The 21,213-nt window shown below is 42.2% G+C and overlaps 1 protein-coding gene across 1 annotated transcript in view; it reads right to left on the bottom strand.

Moving 5' to 3' along the window:
- Nucleotides 1–1,872: 1,872 nt before the first annotated feature.
- Nucleotides 1,873–21,213, bottom strand: part of LOC114551724 (NACHT, LRR and PYD domains-containing protein 3-like) — a 33,392-nt gene continuing 14,051 nt past the window's right edge. Inside the window, exons 7-9 of the mRNA XM_028572689.1 lie at nt 20,419–20,592; nt 8,886–8,932; nt 1,873–2,538 (exon numbers count right to left, since the gene is read on the bottom strand). Of these exons, the coding sequence (XP_028428490.1) occupies nt 2,009–2,538; nt 8,886–8,932; nt 20,419–20,592 (751 nt within the window). The 3' untranslated portion in view covers nt 1,873–2,008. The remainder of the gene's footprint in view (nt 2,539–8,885; nt 8,933–20,418; nt 20,593–21,213) is intronic.

The raw sequence follows: 21,213 nt of genomic DNA, 5'->3' as shown, positions 1-21,213 counted from the left end.
TTTGGTAATACTATAATACTATATCCTGTATAATACTGTAATACTATATCCCTTTTTAGTCGTTTTTATTATATATACATATATTATTTTACATAATTATTTAAAAAATGTAAGCCTTTTATTTATTTATTTTTGGCATAATGTTGGAGCCATAATAAGTATATTGGTATTTATTCATTTCATTGTAGAAACAAACAAGATGATTTGTATTATTTTTCTATTTCATTTCTAAATTGTTAAATTTAAATCTTGGACTTCCTATCTGGAGAAATAACTTTAAATAATGACTAGACTACGGCTAGTAGTACTAATCAGGTCACCTTCACAGGTATAATGAGCAGCTGGGTCACAGCTTGGCAAGTTCTTTTGTTTGAGTAAGAGAGGTGGACAGAGAAAGAGTTTAGTGACCGTAGTATGTGTCATCATTCATTTTAGTAAAAGTTTAAGTTTCTGTTGAAAGTCAACCACGGAGAAATTATTTTCTGACGTAATAAAGCTTGCATTATTTGAACGAAACGTAAGGATCTCTGCGAGTGCTAATTTCCCCTACGAGTCACAATCCACCTCAAAAAGGCGACTAAGGATATAAGAAGTGAAGCTGTCGCCACAACACATAAAGACAGTACATCTGAAAGATATGAAATGTTTTTATGAATGATTTTCTGTCCTTTGATGTGATGTGTTGCTCCTCTAATGGATCCATGTGAAGAATGTAGATATAATGGAGGTGTGAGAGTGTAATGTAAATCACCAACATGGAGATTTATCTTCAACACAAGAGTCCTCCACACTTCCTCAGGAAATAAGAAGTGAAGTAGAAACATTATATTTAACATTACAGAGCCAGAAACTAACCCTGAAGAGACCAAAGACTAACGTGGTGTTAAAGTATCAAACAGCTACTTACAGTTTCTTCAAACAGTCCAAAGAGTTGATGAGAAGAGTTGATGAAGAAGAGGGTCACTCTCCACCTGGAGAGAAATGTCTGACACAGGTGAGCTGTTCCCTGGAATGAGTCCCAGCTCCACCTGTCAGGAAGCAGACAGGAAGTAATGCAACAGGAGCACATTTTCACAATAAAATGACATTTGGACTGCTGTTGATGCTCCGTTACTGACTGAAAGATTTAATGACTGTAGACACTGACTACTCATTACACAAGCTGAATATGTTTCCTAAAATATGAAATCCACCCCCCCTCTGTCTTCTTTCCTCACTGATACCAACAGTGAAGTCTTCAACACAAACATATTAATGTTATTAATGTGGGAGTGAATCAAACCTCCAACAGACCCAATCAAACAGCTTTTCTGTCCCATTGATGACATGTTACTGCAGTAAAAGTACTAATAGCACATTGATGACATGTTACTGCAGTAAAAGTACTAATAGCACATGGATGACATGTTACTGCAGTAAAAGTACTAACAGAACATTGATGACATGTTACTGCAGTAAAAGTACTAATAGCACATTGATGACATGTTACTGCAGTAAAAGTACTAATAGCACATTGATGACATGTTACTGCAGTAAAAGTACTAATAGCACATTGATGACATGTGGCTGAGCAGATAACTAACGTGGAGAGAAAACAGACAGACTCTCTGGTCCCTGAACTCAACACAATATGAAAATGAAAAAGTGAAAGACTTACGTACTGACTGCTCTGATTGGAGGGTTTCTCACGCTGCAGCTGGACCTGGAAGACCTCTGGGACACCGAGACATCTTATCATGTGTAAAAGTTAAAAAGAAAGACCACAAACACTTTTACAGTATCTTTATGCTTTTATTGTGAAAAGAGACCAAATTCAAAACAAAACATGACAAGTCAAGGGCAAGTGGAAGTTGAAGAAGGGTTCACCAGGAATCTGTTCAATCATTCTGAAATATTTCATACAAAGTTCATTTATTAGTTCGTAACAATAAGCTGAAATATTTCTGTAAGTGTGATCATGTACAGACTCAACTGATCAGCAGTGAGAAACAGGAGGAGACTCTCTGTCCTACAGAGGACACAGAGACACTGAGGAACCACGAGACCTGAACAAGAACCCAAACCCAGGATAAAGAGGCTGAGTGAATGTGGTGTTGAAGGTGTGGAGGTGGATCAGTGAGTCAGAGGAGACTGAGTAGAAGGACAGAGAGCCAGCAGGACAGTCCACATACACTGCTACTCTACCGGAGACAGAGGAGGAGGAGATGGATGTTCTTCTGTTATTGTGCCAGACAGAGTAACCATTATCATAGCAGGTCAGACTCCAGGACTGATCATTATATCCAAACCAACAGTCACTGTATCCTCTCCTGCTGAGTTCTTTGTAACTCACTGATATAACAACCCATCCTCTCCTCTCAACCTCCCAGTAACAGCGACCAGTCAGACCATCTCTACACAGCAGCTGATAGCAGTGAAACCTCTCTGGATGATCAGGATATGACTGATCCTCCTCCACACATGTCACCTTCCTGTTATTGTCAGACAGTTTGAGGTTTCTGTTCACTGTGTTTGTGTCCAGTGTGAGTTCACAGGAATCTGACGGAGAGAAGGAGACACAACACAGCTGCAGTTATTAACCAATCAGCACTCTGACGATGACATCAGAGGGTTGAATGAGTGATGTCACAGTTTGATGAATGAAATTAAAAACACACTTACACCTCCATGGACCTGGTCTCAAACATCGGACTCCAGCAGGCTCCACCCTGAATGGAGGAGAGGGGTGGGGGGTATTACATCACTCTCACACACACCGCTTCGTTCTGATCAAATGTAGGGTTGGAATTTACTCAATTTATATTCATATTTGGGCTGTCCATCAATTAACATATTTAATTCAGTTTAACAGACAGTATGACACTAATTTGTGCTTGCAATATAAAAACTAGGGCGTTGCGATTAAGAGCCGAGCATAATCCGTACTTTTTTTTAATCACATTAATCGCATGCAGCCATTTATTAATTTATTTTCACTTTATTCTGCTTCATGTCGCGCCGAACAGGCTACTATTTTGACTCTTTGCCAAGCTTTACTTATCATCAAGCTGTCATACTTCCTCCTTACACATCCTCCTGCTGCAGGTTGCAGGCATGATGGAGAAATGCAGCAGCAACACAATTCTGAATGGAGCTTTTTATTTTCCAAAACTCCCGGACGGAGAGGGAGGGGAAGAGGGAGGGAGAGAGGGAGAGTGAGAGAGAGGGGGAGAAAGGGAGGAAGAGGGACAGAGAGAGGGGAGAGGGAGGTAGAGAGGGAGAAAGAGGGGGAGAAAGGGAAGAAGAGGGACAGAGAGAGGGGGAGGGGAGTGGGGGAGATGAAGGGAGAGGGAGTGAGAAAGTGGGAGAGGGAGAGAGAGAGTGAGAGAGGGGAGAGGGAGAGAGAGAGGGGAGAGGGAGAGAGTGAGAGAGGGTCAGAAAGGTAGGGAGATGGACAGAAAGGGAAAGGGAGAGAGAGACAGGGATAAAGAGGGAGGGAGGGAGAGAAAGGGAAAGGGAAAGGGGGGAGAGAGAGGGAGAGATATTTATTTTCCATCCATCCATCTTCGTCCGCTTATCCGGTGTCGGGTCGCGGGGGGAGCAGCTCCAGCAGGGGACCCCAAACTTCCCTTTCCCGAGCAACATTAACCAGCTCCGACTGGGGGATCCCGAGGCGTTCCCAGGCCAGGTTGGAGATATAATCCCTCCACCTTGTCCTGGGTCTTCCCCGAGGCCTCCTCCCAGCTGGACGTGCCTGGAACACCTCCCTAGGGAGGCGCCCAGGGGGCATCCTTACCAGATGCCCGAACCACCTCAACTGGCTCCTTTCGACGCAAAGGAGCAGCGGCTCTACTCCGAGCTCCTCACAGATGACTGAGCTTCTCACCCTATCTCTAAGGGAGATGCCAGCCACCCTCCTGAGGAAACCCATTTCGGCCGCTTGTACCCTGGATCTCGTTCTTTCGGTCATGACCCAGCCTTCATGACCATAGGTGAGGGTAGGAACGAAAACTGACCGGTAGATCGAGAGCTTTGCCTTCTGGCTCAGCTCTCTTTTCGTCACAACGGTGCGATAGATTGAATGCAATACCGCACCCGCTGCGCCGATTCTCCGACCAATCTCCCGCTCCATTGTCCCCTCACTCATGAACAAAACCCCAAGGTACTTGAACTCCTTCACTTGGGGTAAGGACTCATTCCCTACCTGGAGAAGGCATTCCATCGGTTTCCTGCTGAGAACCATGGCCTCCGATTTAGAGGTGCTGATCCTCATCCCAACCGCTTCACACTCGGTTGCGAACCGATCCAGTGAGTGCTGAAGGTCGCAGGCCGATGATGCCATCAGGACCACATCATCTGCAAAGAGCAGCGATGAGATCCCCAGCCCACCAAACTGCAACCCCCCCCACCCCGACTACGCCTCGATATCCTGTCCATAAATATTACAAACAGGATTGGTGACAAAGCGCAGCCCTGGCGGAGGCCAACCCTCACCTGAAATGAGTCCGACTTACTATCGAGAACCCGGACACAGCTCTCACTTTGGTCATACAGAGATTGGATGGCCCTGAGTAGAGACCCCCTCACCCCATACTCCCGCAGCACCTCCCACAGTATCTCCCGGGGACCCGGTCATACGCCTTCTCCAAATCCACAAAACACATGTAGACCGGGTTGGGCATACTCCCAGGCTCCCTCCAGGATCCTTACGAGTGAAGAGCTGGTCCGTTGTTCCACGACCAGGACGGAATCCGCATTGTTCCTCCTCAACCCGAGGTTCGACTATCGGCCGAACCCTCCTTTCCAGCACCTTGGAGTAGACTTTACCAGGGAGGCTGAGAAGTGTGATACCCCTATAATTGGCACACACCCTCTGGTCCCCCTTTTTTAAAAAGGGGAACCACCACCCCAGTCTGCCACTCCTTTGGCACCGTCCCAGACTTCCACGCAATGTTGAAGAGGCGTGTCAACCAGGACAGCCCCTCCACACCCAGAGCCTTGAGCATTTCTGGACGGATCTCATCAATCCCGGGGCTTTGCCACTGTGGAGTTGTTTGACTACATCAGTGACTTCCGCCTGGGAAATCGACGACAATCCCCCGTTATCCTCCAGCTCTGCCTCTAACATAGAGGGCGTATTAGTCGGATTCAGGAGTTCCTCAAAGTGCTCCTTCCACCGCCCTATTACCTCCTCAGTTGAGGTCAACAGTGTCCCATCCTTACTGTACACAGCTTGGATGGTTCCCCGCTTCCCCCTCCTGAGGTGGCGAACAGTTTTCCAGAAGCATTTTGGTGCCAACCGAAAGTCCTTCTCCATGTCTTCTCCAAACTTCTCCCACACCCGCTGCTTTGCCTCTTTCACGGCAGAGGCTGCAGCCCTTCGGGCCCTTCGGTACCCTGCAACTGCCTCCAGAGTCCTCCGGGCTAACATATCCCGGAAAGACTCCTTCTTCAGTCGGACGGCTTCCCTGACCACCGGTGTCCACCACGGTGTTCGTGGGTTACCGCCCCTTGAGGCACCTAAAAGATATTTCTTTTGATATTTTAAAAATCTTTACTTTCAAATAAAACACACATTTCCTATTTCGTTTTTCTGCTATTATATATATCGAAATTTTGGCCTGACCAACAATAAAATTCAACAATTGCCACTTCTTTACATTTTGTTTTCTGTAGCCAGCACCAAAAATAAAAGCAGTCTCTCTAAAAACCTCCCCACAGTCTAAAAACACAATTTCTAAAATATTAAAAATAGGTTTCAGTCTGTGACAGTCCAGGTAGAAGTAAATAATGGTTTCAGTGTATGGACAGAACGGACATGTGGAGGACATGGTGGAGGGAGAGGAAAAGAGAGAGTGGGAGAGGGAGAGAGAAAGAACGAGAGAGGGACAGAGAGACAGAGACAGAGACTTAGAGAGAGAGAGAGAAAGAGAGACAGAGAGGGGGGGGAATCCTGGAGATAATTTCAATACCATTTAATACCATTTTGAATACCATGTCAATATTTTTTAAAACCGACAACACCATTGAGTTACAGGTTTATATGGCAACACGTTTCTAACCATTAAACAGAGTTTGAGATTTATAAAAAACACCCTCTAGGCCTATAGAACAATGCAGATAGGGAAAGTCAACAGAATAGATTAGAATCACTAACTTTGGATACATCTTGCAACCCTAACCCATCTTGCATTTATTACACCTTTAGAATAAAATTAATAGATGAAATAAAATGATAAATTAAAGCAGTTCAAAGAAACAAGCATTCACTGATGCCATTATAACCACTTAAAACTAAGTGAACCTTCTTCTGTATGTACAGACAGCCAAATAAGTACACATAGAATTCCATGAGGCAAGTGAAATTGAACTTGTGATACTGTTCTAACCATTTCACAAGTTATCAGATAAGCCCGTTGACAGCAACGTTATTGTTCATATTTTGGCACAATCAATGTTTCTGACCATAGTAATAGTAGTGTTCAAAGTGACTGAAAGTGTGATGTGAGATGCTAAAAAGAATCTACGTACGCTGTTTTAAGGTAACGTTACTTTTCGACGTTCAACACCCCCACCCCCGCTACTGAAAACTAGTCTAGAGGAAACACTGTCAACCATCACAGCATCTACATCGAGAGCTAGCAGTACATGGTAGATTATTTCAGAACTTGTTCAAATAAATTATTTCAGTAAAAGCAATGACACCATACTGTTCAGATAATGCACAAAACCACCTTGCACACTGAGACTGCTAACACATGTTCTTAATCAATCGGAATAACCTATCCACTTCTACTGTCCCTATACAATATTTTCTTACCAGCTGAGATGCCACCTGCCAACTGCTTGCCCTGGAGGAACGTTTGCACTATACTCTTCAACTGTGTGATGCACCACTCAGGATCTCTGTTCATCTTTGTGGGATACAAACAAAACAAACAAAGAAAACAAAGAAGAGCTGCTGTTGGCTAACAGCGGGTTTTAGAATCGGCTTTGGCCGCGACTCTGGAAGACTTGGAGTTCAGCTTTTCGTTGAGAAAAGAACAAAGAACGGCACTGAAGTCATTCTTATAAAAGGAAGATGTGTTGGGAGTTTTGCTGACCGGATACGGCAAAAGTTTAATCTATTAACTAGCTCCGCTATCTTCTTCGTTGCTCTGCTTTGTTGTAGCGTGCAGAGGGAATTTGAAAGACAACCATTTATCCCGGCCCTCGGATTGAGCCCTGCCAATGGGGTGTTCCCAGACCCCACATCACCCGATGCGGGATAGGATATAATATCACACAAACTTTACAAGATCAACTTAAATAGACATAATAAAACAAATGGACAACTCATTGTTTGAAAAAATAAAATCATTCAAAAAAAGGATTCCTTATAAAATGGCGATTAATACCTTTTAACCTGCGACCACTGTCGGGCTCCTCAGACAATCAGCGCTGCAGACCCGCCGTTGTCCGTCAGGATTGGATTGGTAAACGCTAGATCGCTAGCAAATAAAACTTTTATCATTAAGGATTTCTTCACGTCCCGGGATTGGACTTTCTCTGTGTGACTGAGACATGGCTGAGTGTTGGTGAGTCCAGTGCCTTTTCTGAACTCTTACCGCAGGACTGTTGCTGTTTGAACTCCCCGCGAACGTCGGGTAGAGGAGGAGGAATAGCTACTGTTTATAAAAATGTCCATAAATGTAAGCACTTGTTGCCATCATCAAACTTCACCAGCTTTGAATTGAGTTTATTTGAGCTGGGTCGCTCTCACACAGTGTTGTGTGCAGTAGTCTACCGGCCTCCTAAATACAATAAGGACTTTGTAAACGATTTTTCTGCTTTTCTGGCTGAAATTATGCCTAAATATGATCGTGTCCTTATTATGGGGGATTTTAATGTTCATGTCTGTTGTCCAGAAAACCCGTTGGCAAAAGACTTTTTACACCTCATTGACTCTTTTAATCTTGTGCAGTCTGTGTCTGGCCCCACGCATGAACGCGGACACACACTGGATATTGTCCTATCTTATGGGTTGCCGATCCATAATTTAGAGATATGTGATGCTGTGTTTTCTGACCACATGCCAGTATTATTTGAGATTGTGCTTGCCTGTAATACAGCTAAACCGTGCGCACCTGCACGGCGCTGCCGTATTATTAACCCTTCCACTGCTGCTCAGTTCTCCTCTATTTTCAGTCAACTCTGTGACATACCAAATTCTATATGTAATGATGCAGAGGACCTTAGTTTATGGTTCCACTCCACGTGCCAAACTGCTATAGACTCTGTGGCTCCATTGAAAACTAGGAAATCTAAAACTAAAGTTGAACCCTGGCGAAATGATTCTAGGGTTGTCAGACGTGAGTGCCGCAGGGCTGAGCGCAAATGGAAAAAGGATCATCTACATGTATCTTTGCAAATGTTAGGGGATTGCTGGCGGCATTACCAGACAAGTTTGAAAGAAGCTAAAAGGAAATATTTCGCTGAACTTATTCTGTCAAATTGTAATAATCCTCGTGTTTTATTTAAGACCATTGACTCGGTTCTCAATGTGCCGCAAACTGTCTCTTTTAATGCCTCCTATGGTGTATGTGAAAAATTTCTTCACTTTTTCATTGATAAGGTCACTACCATTAGGGCGCAAATCTCACTTTTGGCTTATGAACCCTCAATCTCTGGCCTCTGCCCTGTTGTTTTTGAAAAGCTTGAACCTGTGACTTTGTCTGTTTTACAGAAGATTGTTGGGCATTTGAAGCCCTCAGGTTCTCCAAATGATTATATCTCTCCTCGACTTTTTAAGGAGGTTGTTCCTACTATAGGGCCATCTATTCTTGCAGTTTTAAATAGTAGCCTTTCCTCAGGGGCGGTCCCTAAACTTTGGAAACATACAGTAGTGAAACCTTTAATTAAAAAACACGGGCTGGATCCTGCTGATGTGGGAAATTTTAGACCTATATCTAAACTATCCTTTATGGCAAAAATCCTTGAAAAGATAGTTTGTAGTCAATTAATGGCCTTCTTAGATGAGCACAATATTCTCGAAGTTTTCCAATCTGGTTTTAAAACCCTACATAGCACAGAATCAGCTCTTCTAAAAGTTTTTAATGATATTTTTTTAGCTACTGACTCTGGGAATTGTGTTATTCTGGTGCTTCTTGATCTGACTGCCGCTTTTGACACAGTGGACCATGAAATCCTCATCTCTCGTTTAGAGCAGTGGGTGGGCATTAGGGGCATTGCACTGAAATGGTTCAGATCCTATTTGGAAGGTAGAACTTTCTGTGTCAGCTGTGGAGATTTTGTGTCCTCCTCTGCTCCTCTGTCTTGTGGGGTCCCACAGGGCTCAATTTTAGGCCCTTTTCTCTCTATATCTACTTCCACTTGGGTCTATACTTAGGAAGCATGGTATGTCATTTCACTGTTATGCAGATGATAGTCAGATCTATGTCCCTCTAAAAAAGAATAAAACTGTTGGTCCTTTACTTAAGTGTCTTGATGGCATAAAGGCCTGGATGGCTTTTAACTTTTTAAGTTTTAATGAAAGTAAGACAGAAGTGATGTTTTTTGCAGGCGCTGCTGGGGCACCTGGTGCTCATTTGGGTTCCTTGAGTCAATATATTAAGCCGACTGTCACTAATCTAGGGGTTAAAATTGACCCCGATCTCAAGCTTGACAGACAGATTAGGTCAGTAGTTAAAACAAGTTTTTTTCATTTGAGGCAATTGGCCAAAATAAAGTCATTCCGTTCTAAGCAGCATTTTGAGACAGTAATCCACGCCTTTGTCACCACTCGGCTGGATTACTGTAATGCACTGTACGTGGGGGTCAGCGGGTCCTCTATTGCTCGTCTCCAGCTGGTGCAAAACGCTGCTGCACGTCTTTTAACTGGAACACGTACAGTAAATATGAGCATATTTCCCCCATTTTATCGTCACTGCATTGGCTGCCTATATATCACAGGATACATTTTAAGATCCTTTTATTTGCTTTTAAAGGCCAAAATGCCCTTGCCCCTCCTTACATCTCTGAGCTGCTACACCCCTATAGACCCACCCGTTCTCTCAGGTCAGCCGATCAACTGCTCCTAAGTGTGCCGAAAACAAAGTGCAAGCTAAAAGGGGACCGTGCCTTTTCTGTAGCAGCTCCTAAATTGTGGAACGATTTACCACTGCACATTAGACAGGCATCTTCACTGTCTATTTTTAAGTCTCTTCTTAAAACCTATCTTTATTCTTTGGCCTTTGAAAACTGAAATTGACAATTCATGTTTGGTCATACTGATCGTATTGGTTTCATTGTATGGATTTTTATTGTTTGTACTTGTATTATATGGGTCATGTGAGTTTTTGTATTTTAGGGCTTGTATGTATTAGTTTATTGTCTTACTGTAAAGCACTTTGTGTCCTTTTTGGATTTTAAAGTGCTCTATAAATAAATTTTTGATTGATTGATTGATTGATAATCCTTTTTAACCCTTTAGGCGCCGAGTTTTATTTTTAAAAATACTTGGTTTTGACACCTAAATTTCAGAAGGCTCTGGCTTGAAAATGGTTTGAGATAGAGACAAAGTGTAAATGAAACCAATATTCAGAATGACCTAACGTTTATGTAGGGAGTACATTTTTCCATCTAATTTGCAAATTATGACATCATATGGCGGCAGCCATATTGGATTATGTAAATTCCATGAAATACCTGATATTTTGAAAGAGAGTTCAATTTATTTCATGAGATTTACCCCCCTCCATCCATTTGTTATGTTGTCCACATATCACATGAACAGGGAAAAAGTAAATTGTAAGCCAACAGTTGTAAACTAGAACTATTACTACACCACAAACTCCTGTAAACAGTAGGCGTTTTTGTAGTTAGTTTTTTTTTTTTTTGTATGGGGGAGGGGCTCACGGCAGCACTCGCTGCTCATTGAGCACAGGAATTGTAGAGTGAAACGTGCTTTCACGAGTCTCCAAACACCACAAAAGTTTCCAATAACCGAAAAAGAAAAAGTTGCTAGTCGCTTTTGACAAAAAAAAGTAAAGTTTGGATGGGATTTCGTCGGACATTTTGCATTGAAGCATGACGTATTTCTGAGCTAAGGTCTAAGCAGTGGAGTGGTGTGTGTCTCTGCTCTGACTGCAGGCTGGGACTGCAGCGCGAGGCTACTGAGAGACTGACCGCTTGTGAGGGCATTTGGACGGGGGAGGGGCTCACGGCAGCACCCGCTGCTTGTTGAGCACCGTCATTGCAGAGTGATAACACTATATTCGGAGAAAACAGCTGTTTGATTCAGTACCGCGTCGTGTCCCTAATTATTTTGTGTAAGAGTGAAGAATCATTTACATTTACACCCGCTCTGTAAGCCAGGGCAAGAACGGCGGCAACTACGTAATTCAATGCAGCCTGGACGCAGAGTGCTGTGTGTCTCCTCTCTGCGGCAGGCTGGGGTGCTGCGCGAGGCTACTGAGAGACTGACGGCCTACGGGCTCTGGACAGGGGAGGGGCTCACGGCAATTTGAGAACTACAAACTAGACTTAATGAGGCAAGACAAGTTAAGACAAAGACGAGTTAAGTCTGCTAACACAACAGCTAACTCTGCTAACACAACAGCTAACCGAGTTTATCAGACATAAACCATGACAACCCAAGTTTGATATTAGTAATCAGGGGTGCAGTACTACGCGCCCCTCTGTGCTTCCGTTGGAGCAGTCACCCACTCATAGTCTAATAAGCACGGTGTCTGTTCCCCGACTCAGATCGGTTAAATCAAAGGTAAACAAAAGATGCGCTATACTTAACAACCTAATTGGAATTAAAACGACTGCAACGATAGAACAAAATAAGAAAATTAGATGTGGACTATTAAATATTAGATCTCTGTCTTCTAAAGCATTATTGGTTAACGAGTTGATATCAGATAACAACATTGATTTATTTTGTCTTACTGAAACCTGGCTGGGCCATGAAGACTATGTCAGTCTAAATGAAGCCACTCCTCCCAGTCATATTAATACTCAAATTCCTAGAGGCTCAGGCCGAGGAGGGGGAGTTGCAGCCATCTTTGATGCAAGCCTGTTAATTACTCCTAAACCTAAATTAAATTATAACTCCTTTGAAAGTCTTGTTCTTAATCTTCAACATCCAAAATGGAAAACATTACAGCCAATTATATTTGTGGTTATTTACAGGGCTCCAGGTCCGTATTCAGAATTTTTATCTGAATTCTCAGAGTTTTTATCATGTTTAGTCCTTAAATCAGACCAAGTACTTATTGTAGGGGATTTTAATATCCATGTAGACGTTGACAATGATAGCCTTAGTACTGCTTTCAACTCATTACTGGATTCAATCGGTTTCAGTCAGAGTGTGCACAAGGCAACGCACTGTTTCAACCACACCCTCGACCTTGTGCTGGCATATGGTATTGAAATTGAGGATTTAATAATATTTCCATGAGAATTCGGTATTGTCAGATCATTCTTTAATCACTTTCGAATTCTTACTACCTGACTATATTAAATTAGATAAAAGCTTCTACACCAGATGCCTATCTGACAGTGCTATAGCTAAATTTAAAGAAGATATTCCAACAGCATTCGACTCTATGTCATGCCTTAACATAACAGAGGACCTCTATGTTAACCTCAGTCCCTCTCAAATTGATACATTTGTAGATTTGTTGCTACGACTTGCCTACGGACGACCTTAGACTCTGTTGCTCCCCTGAAAAAGAAGATGATGAAGCAAAGGAAATTAGCACCTTGGTATAACTCCCAAACCCGCAAATTAAAACAAATCTCGCGAAACCTCGAATGTAAGTGGCGTTCCACAAAAGTGGAAGAATCCCGTTTCGATTGGCAAGAAAGTCTGAAAACCTATAGGAAGGCCCTAAGAAAGGCCAGATCAGACTATTACTCATCACTAATAGAAGAAAACAAGAACAACCCAAGGTTTCTTTTCAGCACTGTAGCCAGGCTGACAGATAGTCACAGCTCCACTGAGCCATCTATTCCTTTAGCTCTGAGTAGTGATGACTTCATGAGCTTCTTTAATGATAAAATTACAACAATTAGAGATAAAATTCATCACCTTTTGCCTTCAACCTCTAACGGTTCACCTTTAAATGCAGAGTCGCTAGAAATAACGACTAGTCTCGACATATACTTAGACTGCTTTTATCCTATAGACCTTCAACAATTAATATTAAAGATATCCTCAGCAAAGCCATCTACCTGTCTCTTAGACCCCATCCCAACGAGGCTACTTAAAGAAGCGTTACCCGTGGTATACACTTCATTACTAGATATGATCAATATGTCCTTATTAAAAGGTTATGTACCGCAGTCATTTAAAGTAGCTGTGATAAAACCTCTTCTGAAAAAACCCACCCTCGATCCTGAGGTCTTAGCAAACTATAGACCTATATCTAACCTTCCCTTTCTCTCCAAGATCCTTGAGAAGGTGGTTGCTAATCAGTTATGTGATTTTCTACATAGCAATAGTTTATTTGATGACTTTCAATCAGGATTTAGAAAGCATCATAGCACAGAGACGGCACTGGTGAAAATTACTAACGACCTTCTAACTGCTGCAGACAAAGGACTTGTCTCCATTCTTGTTTTACTAGATCTTAGTGCTGCATTTGACACTATTGACCATTCAATCCTGTTACAGAGATTGGAACACTTAGTTGGCATTAAAGGAATTGCTCTAAGCTGGTTTAAGTCCTATTTCTCTGATCGATCTCAATTTGTTAATGTTAATGATAAATCCTCCAAGTACGCTAAAGTTAGCCATGGGGTTCCTCAAGGCTCAGTGCTTGGACCAATTCTATTCTCCTTATATATGCTTCCTCTAGGCAATATTATTAGGAAAAACTCAATTAACTTTCACTGTTATGCGGATGACACCCAATTATACTTGTCAATCAAACCGGACGAAACCAGTCAGCTAGCTAAATTTCAAACGTGCATTAAAGATATAAAATCCTGGATGACCTATAATTTTCTGATGTTAAACCCTAACAAAACTGAAGTTATTGTACTGGGACCTAAACACCTCAGAACCTCATTATCTAAAGATATAGCTACTCTGGATGGTATTGCCCTGGCCTCCAGCACTACTGTCAGAAATGTAGGAGTTATTTTTGATCAGGATATATCCTTTAATGCCAATCTAAAACAAACCTCAAGAACAGCCTTTTTCATCTTCGTAACATTGCCAAAATTAGGAATATCCTGTCTCAAAACGACGCTGAAAAACTAGTGCATGCATTTGTTACTTCCAGGCTGGACTATTGTAACTCCCTACTGTCTGGTTGCTCAAATAAGTCCCTTAAGACTCTCCAGCTGATCCAGAATGCTGCAGCGCGTGTTCTCACAAGAACTAAGAGAAGAGATCATATTTCTCCTGTATTAGCTTCTCTGCACTGGCTTCCTGTTGAATCCAGGATTGAGTTTAAAATCCTTCTATTGACCTACAAAGCTCTAAATGGTCTAGCACCATCATATCTAGAAGAGCTCCTAATACCTTATTGTCCCACTAGAGCACTGCGCCCCAGAATGCAGAGTTACTGGTGGTACCTAGAGTCTCTAAAAGTAGAATGGGAGCAAGAGCGTTCAGTTATCAGGCTCCTCTCCTATGGAACCAGCTCCCGATCTGGGTTCGGGGGGCAGAAACTGTAATCGCTTTCAAGAATGAACTTAAAACTCTTCTATTTGATAAAGCTTATAGTTAGGGGAGTGAGGAGTTGCAGTGTTCACCTAACTGGCCCACCTGCTTCTCTTCATAATTGTTAGACTAATAATACATAACAAAGTAGAGGGAGACAGGCCAGCCAAGCCCGATCCGGCAGGGGGAGAGTTCTAAGCCCGAAAAAGCTACCTCTCCTTATGACCTGTCTCTCTTAGTTACGCTGTTATAGTTACACTGTTATAGTTCTAGACTGCCGGGGGACTTCCTTCCTTCCTTTGACACACTGAGCTGCTCTCTCCTCTCCCTTTCTATTACTTTTACTATTACTATTTGTGTGTATCCAGTCCCAGAAATGCTTGTTACTAATCCTAGCTTCTGGGGAGTTTACTCCCCGGAGTCCTTATGTTTTTTCCCCCAGCGTATTTCCTTGGAGAACGTTGGCACCAAGATCCTGGTTCCAGCTGTCGCCGTGGTCCTGCTGCACTCCCTGCCGAGCTCAGCGGTGCCCTGCAATGTCATGCTTCTTCCTGCTGAACCCTGCTGCCTCCTGCTGAACCCTGCATGAACCCTGCTGCTTCCTGCTGAACCCTGCAGCTTCCCGCTACATCCAGTCACTGTTCCATTATTAATGTGACTATTATTGCCACTGTTCATCACACCCCCAACCGGCCCGTCAGACACCGCCTACCAAGAGCCTGGGTCTGTCCGAGGTTTCTTCCCAAGAGGGAGTTTTTCCTCGCCACTGTCGCACTGCTTGCTCTTGAGGGAATTACTGTAATTGTTGGAATTGTTGGGGCTTTGTAAATTATAGAGTGTGGTCTGGACCTACTCTATCTGTAAAGTGTCTCGAGATAACTCTTGTTATGATTTGATACTATAAATAAAATTGAATTGAATTGAATTGCTAACAACCGCTAACTCTGCACACAACAGCTAACTCTGCACACAACAGCTAATTCTGCTAACAACAGCTAAGGACAGAAAAGAGGAGCAAGAAGGCTATGCTATGCTAAGCTAAGGACCAAAAAGCTCCAAACCAAAGGAAAAAAACACCAAAGGCTAGCACATCTCCTTCTCACTCAAGAGAAGCTGTAGTAGAGTAGTAAGGTAAGCTTCCTTTATACCCACAACAGTTTAATTTGTAATTTCTACCTCAAGAAACCTATGACCATTAAAAGAACAGACACAAGTATAAACTCTGTTATGTTTAAACAACTGCCATGCTGATTCCAAACAGACAGCTTTATCAAGGCAGTTTGGGCTTCAGATAGCTTTTACACATTGATATGTATATAATGGACCAATAGACCCTATTGAGAATGAGGACATACGTCACTATTTGGAAGGTGTCTGAGCCATTGACATATATGTCTGAGCCCGTCCACCATTTTGGGATCCTACGCTAACGGTTGCCAGGGGCAACAGTGTCAGAGCGACACAGACACGGAGCTGGAAAAGACGGCTCAAGGAATTATCATTGGCGTTTTGTTCTCTTAATACAACCATGGTTTAAACAGATAAATTACGAGAAAATTAAGAAGAAGGCAGCAAAGGAAAAGGGCCCTTACAGGGACAAACTGATAGGAAACAATAATCTCTGAAACTGGTCCAGTGTATTAATCAGTTAGTGTCCACTAAAAGTTCAGTTTTTGCCGCTGACAGACTTATTCTAAGTGTCTGACAACATTATGAAAGGATCCCTACAGAGATAGACATTTTAGTTAAAGAGTAAAATCCTTTTAGTTTAACATGAAACAGCCTCAAAATCACCGTCACCAAACTCCACCAGACTCCCTGTAAAAAATTAGTACTTTTATCATCGTAAAAAACAGTTCATTCAAAGTGGACAGAAACTAAAAAAAAAACTATCAAAAGCCGCTTTGGTTCATCTTTCCACTGTTCAAACAATCACCACTCTGGTTTGGTTGAAATAAACCCTTAATTCACCCATTTACATGTGAAAATATGCTGTCTCTATACACGCTAAAAGTCCTGATTATTTACATGGAGTCTGGTGGAGATTTGCTGGCTCTATACATGGTGATGGTGATTTCGGGGCTGTTTGATGTTAAATTAAAAGGATCTTACTCTTTAACTAAAAGGTCTATCTCTGTAGGGATCCTTTCCAGTCAGTGTGGTGTCTCTGTCCTGGACCAGAGAAAGGTCCTTTCTTCTAATTGCAGCCACCCAAGAAATCCGACGTCTCCTTGTCACATCGGAGACATGCTCTCCTTCATGCTTTTTCCATGTAGGGAAACGAAAAAACTTTAACACATGGTTCCTATGGTTTCCACGACAATCGTGTGAGACACTGGAGCATTTTTTTTTTTTTTTTTTTTACAAAGCAGTGTTTTCCAGGCATTTAAAAATAGTGAGGAATTGCAACAACCTCCTCTGCTACCAACACAAACAATGAACGGTTCGGGCGGGTATCCTCCCAAAATGGCGGAAAGGGGCGGGGCGCTGTTTAGTGACGTCATCTCCACATTCTTAATAGAAGAAGCTTACCCCCTTGCTTTTACACAGTGGCCATTGTTAATGACAAATCATGTTCCGCTATGAACGTCCACACACGTATTGTGCAATATGTGCACGTATAGTCGGTCAGTAAAGGAACAGTTGCAGTCGCAACGGTAGCAGCCGTTGCCGGTAACGTACTCGTATGACTGAGTTTTGTGACTAGCATCTAATGACTAGCTAGCAAGCCCTGGCTTACCGCTAATGTCGTACGGTGTCTTCCTTCAACATGTGCTGCAGAAGCAAACACCCGGCTCCCTCAGTTTGAGGCACCAAGTGCTAAACGGCTTCCCGTCTCCACCCTTTTCCTCTTGTCCTCTATTCATGCCCAGCGCCATTTCTTTTAACTACTTTCTCAACTAAAGCTTCCTCTATCTACATGCTCCAAGTTTGATAAACTTTGCCTCCATTTTTTTAGCCGCCTTACCACAGAGACCACACCGGCACTTGTTCTATGGGCACCGCACTCTCACATTTCGGCAAAGACCCGCCCTACTTTGCATCTGATTGGCTAGAACTTGTTTCATTGGTAGGTGGAAGTTTGATTACTGGTTGAATCCAGCGCATCGAAACAAACCAGACCCCCCCCCCCTTAAACATTTTCTCATTGAATCTACACAATTCACGTAGGTCACCTATTTTGGTTTCAAAACGGCGAATTTCGCCAAAAGGTGAGTGATTTTCATGTCTGCTTTGTGGAACTTTCTCCCATATCCCTACTGCATCTCTGGAGCTCAGCCACAGTGATCTTTGGGTTCTTCTTTACCTCTCTCACCAATGCTCTTCTCCCACGATTGCTCAGTTTGGCTGGACAGCCAGGTCTCGGAATAGTTCTGGTCATCCCAAACTGCTTCCATTTAAGGATTATGGAGGCCACTGTGCTCTTAGGAGCCTTGAGTGCTGCAGAAATTCTTTTGTAACCTTGGCCAGATCTGTGCCTTGCCACAATTCTGTCTCTGAGCTCCTTGAGCAGTTTCTTCGACCTCATGATTCTCCTTTGCTCTGACATGCACTGTGAGCTGTAAGGTCTTATATAGACAGGTGTGTACCTTTCCTAATCAAGTCCAATCAGTTTAATTAAACACATCCGGACTCCAATGAAGGAGTAGAACCATCTCAAGGAGGATCAGAAGAAATGGAAAGCATGGGAGTTAAATATGAGTGTCACAGCAAAGGGTCTGAATACTTGTAACCATGTGATATTTCAGTGTTTCTTTTTTAATAAATTTGCAAAAATGTCTACATTTCTGTTTTTTTCTGTTAAGATGGGGTGCTGACTGAACATTAATGAGAAATAAAATGAAATTTTTTGATTTTAGCAAATGGCTGCAATGAAACAAAGAGTGAAAAATTTAAAAAGGGGTCTGAATACTTTCCGTACCCACTGTATGTTGTATATTGTATCTGCCAACAATGAAGCCATTTACTGTCTCCATATGGAATATTCAGGGCCATAACTCTTCATTGTTTGGATGTAAAAGTGAAACTACAGAGAAATTATGCTGTCATCAGTCAAACCGTATAGTTAAAAGAGGGAGGGACTCAGGAGGGATTATTATCTGGTACAAAGAAGAAATACAGTAAATAGTGTTTGGAGAGCGTTTTGAGGGACTTTTTGAACTTAGAGTCGGTACTCTCTGAGCACAAGAGGAACTTTGTACAATAATTGGTCCAGACGTCAGTGTACGTCTCTGATTGATCACATGAGCCATGCAGCAACTGACATTTTAAACAGCTAGCTAACAAGTCTGCCGAAAGAGTAGATTAATGCTTCATCCAAACACTCTTCTTATTGGGTAGAAAGTACATTGCTTTGTGCTAAGCTAGGCAAAACCTGCCCTAGACCTTTCTCTGTCGAGATGAAACTGATTTGATCCCGGGAAAGAGGAAAAATGGTCCTTTACCATACAGATATCTGTCCAAACTACATCAATTATTAACCCTCTGCTTTTTAAAGATTAAGGCTTTTCCGCCTTTAATGGACAGGACAGGTGAGAGAGAGGGGAAAGACATGCAGAATATCGTCACAGGCCAGAGTCTAACCCTGGACCTCTGCGTCGATTCATAAACCTCTAAATATATTTGTGTACAATATAATTGTGCTCTACCCACTGAGGCAACCCGGCCACAGCCTGAGGCATTTTTGACAACTCATGGTCCGTCTGGTTGTATTTTCTAAAAAAGCTTGTAAAACATCATGTTGTGCACAGTCAATCTATAAACATGATTTTTTTCAGGACAAACTGGGCTATTAGAATATTTGTACTGCAGTGAGATCACTTAAATATAAAAACGTTGTGGGACCATGAAGACAAAAAAAAAAAAAAAAAAAAAAAATTGAATCTCACAGACATGTATTGATATCACACACACAGCAATAAAAGCTAAGCAAAAACACTTCTCATATCTTGGGAGCCAAGCAGTGAAATCACTTATATAGTTGACAAAATATCTAAAATAAAATTGTAAATTTACAGACGCTTTTGCCCTCATGATATTCACATATGCCAATACTCAAAATAATAATGTCAATATCACACACACAGCAGTGCTATACAAGCATTTGGGTTGATTAAAACAGTTTTCCTATATATTTGGTGTCATCCAGTGCAAAATGATGATGTAATTCTTCTCTGCAGAATGGTAATAGATGATCTTGGTCACATGTTACTATTCTGACTTTGAGTGATCTCTCCTCACAATAAACAATCTTTGTTGTCCTTTGGATGACATATTGACGGCCTTATATGGGCCTAAAGTGTGACGGACCTGCCTTCCATTGGTATACAAGACAAAAACAAGCCTCTCGCAAACCATCACGGGACACAAAATGGATGTTTAGCATCAGAACTAGCGGCGATCTGCGGCCGAAAATTTATAAATTATGGACACAAAGTGGATCAATCTTGGAAGTAAAAGTTTGGATTTATTGCTCAAAGACCCCAAAAAAAGGACCAAGTTCCAGGTGGGATAGAAAACATCCTGTAGGGGCTACAAAGACCCCAAATACACCACTGTGACTGCCAAAGTGTTAGCTTTAAGCTGGATAAGACTGTAAGTATCTAGCTCTTATTGCAGTAAACTTATTAAAAATAAGAATCAGAGATGCCATTTTTCGCATATTTTTGTCATATACAACAAGCTCGGGCAGAGAGGGAGTTATCATTTTAGTTCCTGGATATGTTCTCCTTAAAAACTTCCTACATAAATATCTGCTTTTTGTTCATTAGTGTTTGTACCTGAGAGTGTCCAGTCTCCAGATAGGATCCTTCAGTCCTGCTGACAGTAGCTTTACTCCTGAGTCTCCTGGATGATTGTAGCTCAGGTCCAGCTCTCTCAGATGGGAAGGGTTGGAACTCAGAGCTGAGACAAGAGAAGAACAGCCTTTCTCTGAGATCAGACAGCCCGACAGACTGCGAACACACAGAACAACACACAGGAACCCTCTGTCAACACGTTGAGCCATGTGTTTGTTTTATTTTGGTTTGTTGTCCAGGTACATTTTGAACCAGATTTATAATAAATCTTTCTAATCATTTGCTGTATTGAATTATTCAACAACAAAAAGTAAATTATGAAAAACCCTCATGTAAAGTAATTCTCTGAGTCTAATATCAACAGACACAAAGCTACAAGTTAGCCGTTTATCTACATCTTACTTCCTGCTTCTTACAGTGCAGACGCTCTACTGCTTGCTCCTGCTTCTGCTTGCATATTTCTGCTGATAATCTTGCTTTTCCTCTGAGAGAAACTATGAGCAGCGGCTCTTGGATACTTATAAATCTCTGGACTATACATTTTTTGTAGACATAGTAGGCTATTGTCATATTTGAACATTTTTCTGCGTGAGCGTGGCCTACCAATAGCTCAAGCCTGTCCTAAAGTGACTGTAGCTAAAGCTAATTAGCAGCAAGATGCCACCCTTCTCCATAGAGGACTACTACAAACTCCTTCAGAAGATTGCAGTTCTGGAAACCAAAATGTACCGGTTAGAAGTAAATATGGAAGTGAACAGATCATGTGGAAATGACACC

The sequence above is a fragment of the Perca flavescens genome, unplaced genomic scaffold (assembly GCF_004354835.1).
Source record: "Perca flavescens isolate YP-PL-M2 unplaced genomic scaffold, PFLA_1.0 EPR50_1.1_unplaced_scaf_4, whole genome shotgun sequence".
NCBI classification, from domain to species: Eukaryota; Metazoa; Chordata; class Actinopteri; order Perciformes; family Percidae; genus Perca; species Perca flavescens.
The sequence above is the reverse complement of the archived record's forward strand: the minus strand, read 5'-3'. Positions and strand labels throughout refer to the sequence as shown.